This window comes from Apostichopus japonicus, chromosome 13, assembly GCF_037975245.1.
Source record: "Apostichopus japonicus isolate 1M-3 chromosome 13, ASM3797524v1, whole genome shotgun sequence".
Lineage (NCBI taxonomy): Eukaryota > Metazoa > Echinodermata > Holothuroidea > Aspidochirotida > Stichopodidae > Apostichopus > Apostichopus japonicus.
The window spans coordinates 24,286,497-24,295,041 of record NC_092573.1 but is presented as its reverse complement, the minus strand read 5'-3'; the positions used below and the strand labels follow the sequence as shown (position 1 = coordinate 24,295,041).

The 8,545-nt window shown below is 38.8% G+C and overlaps 1 protein-coding gene across 1 annotated transcript; it reads right to left on the bottom strand.

Annotated features, from left to right (window-relative positions):
* Nucleotides 1-127: 127 nt before the first annotated feature.
* LOC139978612 (ATP synthase subunit alpha, mitochondrial-like) lies at nucleotides 128-7,666 on the bottom strand. Its single transcript, XM_071988963.1, has 10 exons — nucleotides 7,510-7,666; nucleotides 6,678-6,756; nucleotides 5,670-5,839; nucleotides 5,059-5,232; nucleotides 4,356-4,522; nucleotides 3,694-3,842; nucleotides 3,068-3,219; nucleotides 2,613-2,837; nucleotides 1,346-1,598; nucleotides 128-833 (listed from the first exon to the last, which is right to left on the bottom strand). Exons 1-10 carry the CDS (start codon nucleotides 7,573-7,575, stop codon nucleotides 601-603), a joined length of 1,668 nt encoding a protein of 555 aa, XP_071845064.1. The 5' UTR covers nucleotides 7,576-7,666; the 3' UTR covers nucleotides 128-600.
* Between the last annotated feature and the right edge of the window lie 879 nt (nucleotides 7,667-8,545).

Here is an 8,545-nt window from a genome sequence, read left to right as displayed (position 1 = left end):
AAGGATTATACTGGAAAGGTAATCAACAAGGTATCTGGACATCATTTCCTTGTGAGTAAGAAGTAGTTTTCTGATTTAGGTGTCATGTATCCAACACTGGAGACAAAAAAAATAAAGTCATGAATAATTTCTTTTGATAGACATGTATTTCTTTTGTTAGACATGTATTTTCTTTTCATAGCTTCACTCTTTATAGAGCAAACTCACTCTTTATAGAGCAATATGCTTTCCTTTTGAAGCTTTCAATTTTTCAACTAGTAACAATATCCTCCATTGGAGTTCCATCGTTCATATATCAACAAAACAACACTTTCAATAAGCTTCAAAATATAATATCATCATAAAAGTTTTTACTTGACTTTTGTCTACATCATTTGTGAAAACAATAAATTGGTCACATCACAGGCCATTGAAAGCATTTGAAGTTTGTTATAACCTGCAACATTTGGGCTTTCATAATTGAACAGAAAGCCTAATCTTCAAAGGTTTCAGGTTAAAATACTCTTTTAAGGTTGACCAGCAATCTGGTTTAAATGGTAGAGACAAAAGTCAAAGGAAAAGACTTTGTTAAATTGGTTATGTTCCTAGAACAAACTATTTTCATGACTCAAAGGTTTCCAGGAATTTGATGACCATTGCCTTCAGTTTGGCATCAGTTTCTGGGTTGATCTGTCCCTCCACCCTGATGATGTCTAGCAGATCCTGGTGGTTGCTCTTGACGTGTTGCAAGAACTTCTTTTCAAAGGCTGTGATTTTGGTAGGGTCCAACTTGTCCAAGTGACCACGTACACCAGCATAGATTACAGCGACCTGCTCCTCTACGGCCATGGGAACTGCAGAGAGAAGTAAATCGATGCAAAAGCAAGTGTTCAAATGCTTCCATTACATGTGGAAGAATTGCAAATGTCTACTTATTATGGTTATTACATACGAGAATCCAATTAAATACTATAACATTTGAAGATAAACAGAAGCCTAATCAAAGATCATTACAGACTGGCCCGCAAACCTAACAGACCCCTACCTGCTTTCATGTTGCATCCTTTAATAGGCAATAACTGAACTCAAATGTAGTTAATGAGCCACTTCAAAGACTAATGCATGTCACACATAACATGGTGGCTAGCCCAAGGAGAGATTTTCTCCACCTGCACGACACCCGACCATTTCTTTGATTTTGAACGTATTCATGCATGCCGAATGTCACAAAGAGACTTTCAGGTTTAACATGAAATCTGCATATTCTGGAATTACATACTATAATATTGCAAAGTAACAACGCAATGCAAAATCATTTACAAGCTAACTTATACCACACAGAAGTGTATAAAATACATTCTCTCACCATACTGTCCCTGCTTCAAGAGTTCAGTCAGACGTACACCTCTGTTGAGCAGATTCTGGGTGGCCGTGTCCAAGTCAGAGCCAAACTGGGCAAAGGCTGCCACTTCACGGTACTGAGCAAGCTCAAGCTTCATGGAGCCAGCAACTTGTTTCATGGCTTTGATCTGGGCAGCAGATCCTACTCGGCTCACAGACAGACCTACATTGATGGCTGGTCGAATACCTTTGAAGAAGAGCTCAGTTTCCAAGAAGATCTAAGGATAAAACAGGGATGGAAAAAGGTGAAATTGGCCTTGCATTTAGGTTACCTTTAAGTAAGAGATGAAGATAAATGCTACTTTTCCTGTCAATGAAAGCAACTGGTAGCATTTGGTCCCAACAACTGATCAAACCTTCATTGAAGACATACTACATAAATAAAGCTGCAATAGGTCAAACTAAGGCACTGTTGTAAAGCATTCTTTTTTACATCAAAGTAAATTGGTAATTAAGGATTCCATCTCATACTGACATATCAAAAGCTGTCTCATCATTATTTAATATAAAATCAATCTAGTCATATTGAATCACATTGTTCTCTAATAAATAACACATTGACATGTTCTGGACAGAAGCCCAACATCACTAAGGTTTGTTGCTTAAATGGATTTGAGTGTTGTATGTCATCACCTAATATCATTTTAAACCCACATGGACTTACAGCTGTATCAAAGTTTGGATACAATCTGATTTAAGGTTCTGGAATTATTGCATTTTAAACTTTTAGTCCTGAGAAAATTTTGCACCCATATGGTCTCAAAAAATATATGGTCCAAACGAGGTGGCTTCAAAATACATTTGCCCCCCCCCCCCCAAAAAACTTGAACCCCTTAAATTGTGAGCCAAAATGGTCCCACAATTATTGGGCCCCATTAATTTGGGTCCAAATAATGTGTCCCAAAATAAAATTTAGGCCTACCACTCCAAAATGGGCATGGGATATTTGGGGGTCCAGATGGCCTTCATGTACCAGCTATTAACCAACAACTGTATACCAAGTCTGATTACAGTCAAAAGTAAGGTTGCAGAGATTTTGCAACGTAGAAATTTTTATGAGTGACGCCATAACCTCATTAATTTTCATAAGGTCAGCACCAAAAACGATAGGGCACACCTCACTATAATGCATCTACATGGCAAGTATGTAAAATATCCATCACTCAGTTGAATTATTGCGGACACATGCAACCTGACAGCAGAGATTTCTCTTTGGCAAGCATTTAACTCACCTGTCCATCAGTGATGGAGATGACATTGGTTGGGATGTAAGCAGACACATCACCAGCTTGAGTCTCAATGATGGGCAGGGCAGTGAGAGATCCACCTCCAAAGTCGTCGTTCATTTTAGCTGCCCGTTCCAGGAGACGGGAGTGAAGGTAGAAGACATCACCGGGGTAGGCTTCACGGCCTGGAGGACGGCGAAGCAGCAGGGACATCTGTCGGTAGGCTACAGCCTGTGAACAATGACCAAAAGACAGAGAGCTTCATAATCCACATTGCTCCAAGTGGCGCAGCTGCTGTTCGGAAATGTCGAGGACTACACATAAGTTCCTTTACCAGTAGAAGAACAAATCTTTGAGGAATTGATATCAACCTCATACTCCCCCTTCAGGGAAAGTTCAGTCATGACATCAAGATATTTATCTGGTAGACAGGGAGATAATAGATCTAATTCTTCTCTTACCTGTTTGGATAAATCATCATAGATGATGAGAGCGTGTTTTCCGTTGTCTCTGAAGTACTCTCCCATGGCGCAACCAGAGTAAGGTGCCAGGTACTGCAGAGGAGCAGCATCTGAGGCAGTGGCACTGACAACAATAGTGTATTTCATGGCATCTGAATAAACAAAATTGTACGCATGATCACTAAGTAAGATATTATACTATTCCTGTAGCTATCTCGGCAAACAATGCTTAGTACTCAAATATGCCACCGATATAGTAGAAGTCCGCTTACGTAATATATTGGGACTTCAGCACCAAAACTGTCATGAACATTACAGACTTGTTGCAACCTATCAAAATTGTTATTTGTTTCAAAACAAAAATTAGATGACAAGAATGAGGGGTGCTCTCTATCTTCTGCACAGAAGACAAAATCTAGATAGATAATCAGAGAGGAAGAAGACAATTACTCAACTGGAACTTCGTACATCTCAATGATTTCATCCAAATCTTTCGAATGACACTTTTGGACCCACGAGAAAATCAAAGAAAATGCCAAATAATTTGGCTCTCGGTAGCATTGCAATTTCTAAACAAGACAGTTTTTTTAAGGCCAATGTAAAACTTGGAAAACAATTCTCCTCACCAGCATCCGTAAGTCTCTTGACAATCTGTGCGACAGTACTCCTCTTCTGTCCGATGGCCACATAGATACAGTAGAGCTTCTTCTTCTCATCTGCTCCCTCGTTGAAACGTCTCTGGTTGATGATGGTATCAATAGCGACGGCAGTTTTGCTACAGAGAAACCACAGACAAGTTTGAGTATATACGCTATAAAGACACTGACGAATACCCAGTCTGATCGATAGTAGGAATATAACATCTAGTAGGGGCACAACATGGCACCAAATTAATAAAGCCCACTAGTGACGAAGGTGTTTCCTATCGGTTTTATATACAGGGTAGTGACAGGCCTAACAACTAACTGGAATTTTGGCAAAGCTTGTAACAATCAATACCACATTTCAGAACTCACACATATCTGCTAGCCTAGACAGTATCATGAAAATACAAAATAACCCTACAGAATGTTGGGTTAAGTCCAACTGTACTTAATCCACAGAAACTGAATAAACCACTACTTTCAAGTAGGGTTAACATTGTGACTAAGTGACATAATTCGGAAATGTTAACCTCAACCTAAAAGGCTGTATCTTTATGGGCAAGTAAGGGATATATCTGGATTGTGTTTTTCTTAACATGAAACAATTTTTTACAGATACATTTTAATCTAATTAATATAAGTACCCAGTTTGCCTGTCTCCAATGATGAGTTCACGCTGACCTCTACCAATGGGTACTAGACTGTCCACAGCTTTGATGCCGGTCTGCATAGGTTCCCTTACAGAGATACGGGGGATGATTCCAGGGGCTTTTACTCCTACCCTGGCACGGGTGGTGGTCTTGAATGCACCCTACCACAGAAAGAAAGCATGAGATATCACATAAAATGTCCATACATGTGCAAGTTGGCCCAAAAGTTAATGTAGAGGTTTGAAGTCTAGGGTAACCAAGCAAAAAAGTTAATGCCTTTCTCAGTATTTCCTAATCTATAGTTTGTGTGCTCCAAGGCTTTCAAATAGAGTTTGCCGAACATCAATTCCTGTATAAAAAACATTTTTTTACTGTCAATAGGAAAAGTTAAATAATGGCTAATGCTATTCATGACACATGCATGCATGCCAAGTAAAGGCTTTTCCGGATGGTACATTTATACCGTAGTAAGATCTGAAATAAACAAGTCTGCAACATGAAGTGAGTGTACTGCTATGCATGGCAGTGCATACAACTATTAGAAAGATTTAACTACCAAACATTTTCATGTATCGATATTAGGCTGAATCCTATTATACTGTAATCTGTGTGACTGCACAATATTGACCATATCTAAATATATCCCTATACCAAATCTCTGGTAAGAGGTTCAGTTCTTATAGATCATATGATGTACCTTTCCATCGATGGGGGTTCCCAGGGCATCCACAACTCTGCCAAGAATTTCTTCTCCAATAGGTACATCTACAATGGCCCCTGTTCTCTTCACCACATCACCTTCTTTGATGAGCTTGTCATTACCGAATACGACAACACCTACATTGTCAGCTTCCAAGTTCAGAGCCATTCCCTTGATAAAAACAAAATCATATCAAAAATCATATTAGTTTGACCTTACTTTTATTCTGGATTGCCATATAAGCTGATATGATGAAACTACATTCAACTCTTGCATCACACTGTTTGCAATATAGTTAGCTACGTTTGAAGCTTTATTGCCAAAGACCACCAACATAAAATTGCATTCAATTTTACACAATATTTATGAAACAGGTAGTGACACCCTTCACAGCCTTGGTAAAGGGCATCATTACAACAGGTAACACTTAATCTGGTAATGCATAACAAAATAATCTGCAAAATGGACAGATTGCCATATCAGTGTCAAATTTTTAACACTAAATTATTCCATGTAAAAAACATTCAAATTTCAATCAACCATGTTTCTCAATATTCTGAAAGTACAAGAAACATCCAACCTACAACTTCTCCTTAACACATAATTACCTTCAATCCACTTGAAAATTCCACCATTTCTTCAGCTTGGATGTTCTGAAGACCATAGACACGAGCAATACCATCACCAATGGAGAGTACCCTTCCTGTTTCTTCCAAGTTTTCTTTAGGGGTGTGGCCCATTATTCTTTCTTCTAAAATTTTGGATACTTCTGCAGTGCCTGTTAGAAAGCATAATCAAAGAAGAACTTGAATAAATTTGACATAATCTCTCTTTCTCTCAATTCCCAAAAGATTAGTAAAATAAGAGTGGAAATAAAAGTGGTAGTCAATCAGTCTCAATTACACATTCACTTTAGTAATCGCAATAAATAGAGGGTTAGGGTTGAACTTGTATCTATTTTTTGCTCCTTCACCATTTTTAGTCCAAATGACCTTTGACCTGGAAATAGAGTACACATATTAGGACCCATCATCTGCTGATCAGAATGAACAAGTTTGATCAAATTCAAACATATAATCTAGGAATAGAAAGTGTTTCTATCACTTCCACTGTTTTAACATTCCTTAACACCAACTACCTTTGACCTTACAACACATGTTTTGACCCATGATCTGCTGAATGAGTATGACTGAGTTTGATCAAAAAACAAACATACAGTTGAGGAGGATTAAAATTTTGTGATTTATTACATCATGCACACTGCAACATAGAATAACCATATAGTTACCAGCAACCTCAATATTAAAATATCAGATATTCTTTCACAACTAAACATGTATATTTTACTGCATGTACTCATCGCTTTCTTTTTATTTAAACTTCCTAACAACATGTCAACACAATTCAGTATAGCCAATAAATTCAAAGGGTCTCTTTGATTTCTTTTCTACAACAGGGTTGTTGGATGGGATAGTTTGTTGGATGGGCTAACAGTAATCCTCACCATATTTGTTGATGGCATTATGATATCTTTCACAAAAATCTGTCACACTTATCTTCATATTAGCTATGTTCAATTACAAATAACGCTCTGTCAAGACTGTCCACTATCTTACCTCCAGCAGCATACAATGTACTTGATGTTGACACATTCCTCTGAGCAGCATATAGAGCCCCAACACATCCTCTAGAAACCTGTTATGTAATACAACAGAAAATTGATACTTCTGTGTGTACTTATCATTCGTCACACCAGAAACAATGTAATCATATGAAAAATATCATAATGGAAAGAAAACACTTGCATTAGGCTAGAAATTGTATGCTTCATTAAGAACCAATTGGTGACTACCTTGACAGCCAAAATCATCTAACTTTTCAAATGTTGGGTGGTGAAACTTATTGTTATGATAGTGGCAACTTAACAACAACTTGCATGGGCCCCTAACAAGTAGGCTAACATTAAATGTTAGCCTAACAAGTAACAGTAACATAGCACAGCCTGCACCTTTCCCCACTCCAATTAATTTCCATGGAATTTTAAAATGGTAATAATGAGATGATTTTTCTTTGAGTATGCTAGAACTCTTTTAGCTGGTACTTTTACCAGTTTCATAAATAATGTAGGCTACCATGGGCTGTACTGCATAGCAGCTCTTACTAGTTTGTGTTTAATTCCACGCCTATCATACATGATGTCATGACTGGTGCAAATAGTTCGTTGTATTATTTCGTTAGCCTATCACAATAGTGATACTAACGACCCGAAACTAAGCGGCACCTTATCTAACAAGCCTAAGCTATGCGAAGTTCTGACATAAACGAGACCTCATGATGTTTGGCAATAGTTGTGACCTAAAATCACCTCGTTAACATGGTATCAAAGACTCAAAACCTTCATGATGATGAAAATTTGCTACCTTTAGCAGCAACCAAAGAAATATTTACCTGGGGGGCCTGGCGAGCTAGATTCCTGGCCACGGAGGCCGCGAGTTTTCTCGTGAGCATGGCCATTTTGTATGCGAGTGAACCGTGTAACCGGAAAATTACGAACTTCCCCGATATAGTCCGAAGTATGTTTTGCCATGGAATCTGAGGTGGGAGATCCGTCACGTTTTACGGAGTAGCGTACGCACCGTCGAGGGCATTTTGATCCTACCCATTGTTGCAAATAAAAACATGTTTGTGACAAGGATTCCGAATGCATTGAAAGTATATGCGATACAAGGGCGTAGGAACCGGGGGGCCAGTGAAAAATATGGGGGGGAGCGGAAGTATCATTCCGCCCCCCCCCCCCCCGCTTCGCAAGTCAGAAAACCCCTTTTTCATTTCCAAATGAGAAAAAAATCTCATTTTGGAGCACCAAATTGCATCTAAGGCCAGGTGAAAATGCAAAATTATTTACAAAATGGAGTGGGTGTTGAAGTGTGCTATATTGCACCAAATTGCATCTGAGGCCACCTGGAAATGCAAAAAAATTCCAAAGGGGAGGGGCACACCCCCTCCCCTTAGAACCCTCCCCCAGGCCGGCCATCAGTCTTCAGCCCCCCACACTCAGAGTACCTTCCTACGCCACTGATGCGATATATATTCTAGTATTGACTGTTGCTACACAGTGGAGACTTGAATTTGTCATAAGTTATATAATATCATAGTGAAATATAATCAGAGATATCTAGCGCTGTCAAGTAACTGGCCTACGAAGACTCCGGCGTCACTCAGGTCGTGGCTTGGTAGTATGATATTGCATTTATTTGTCTTGTGTATAAGTATAGTATGGGTCCTACCACAGACAAAGTTTTGGCACGATTACTGGCTCCGAAATTTAACAGTTGATGATTACTGTGTTTGATATCGACTGGAGAGATAAATATGACTTAAATTTACTGCAGGGCAACATCATCATAGTCACATAACTATCGTATATACACTATATATATTCAGATCTGACGAAGAGGGGAAGGCCGAGGTTACAACCCAGGGA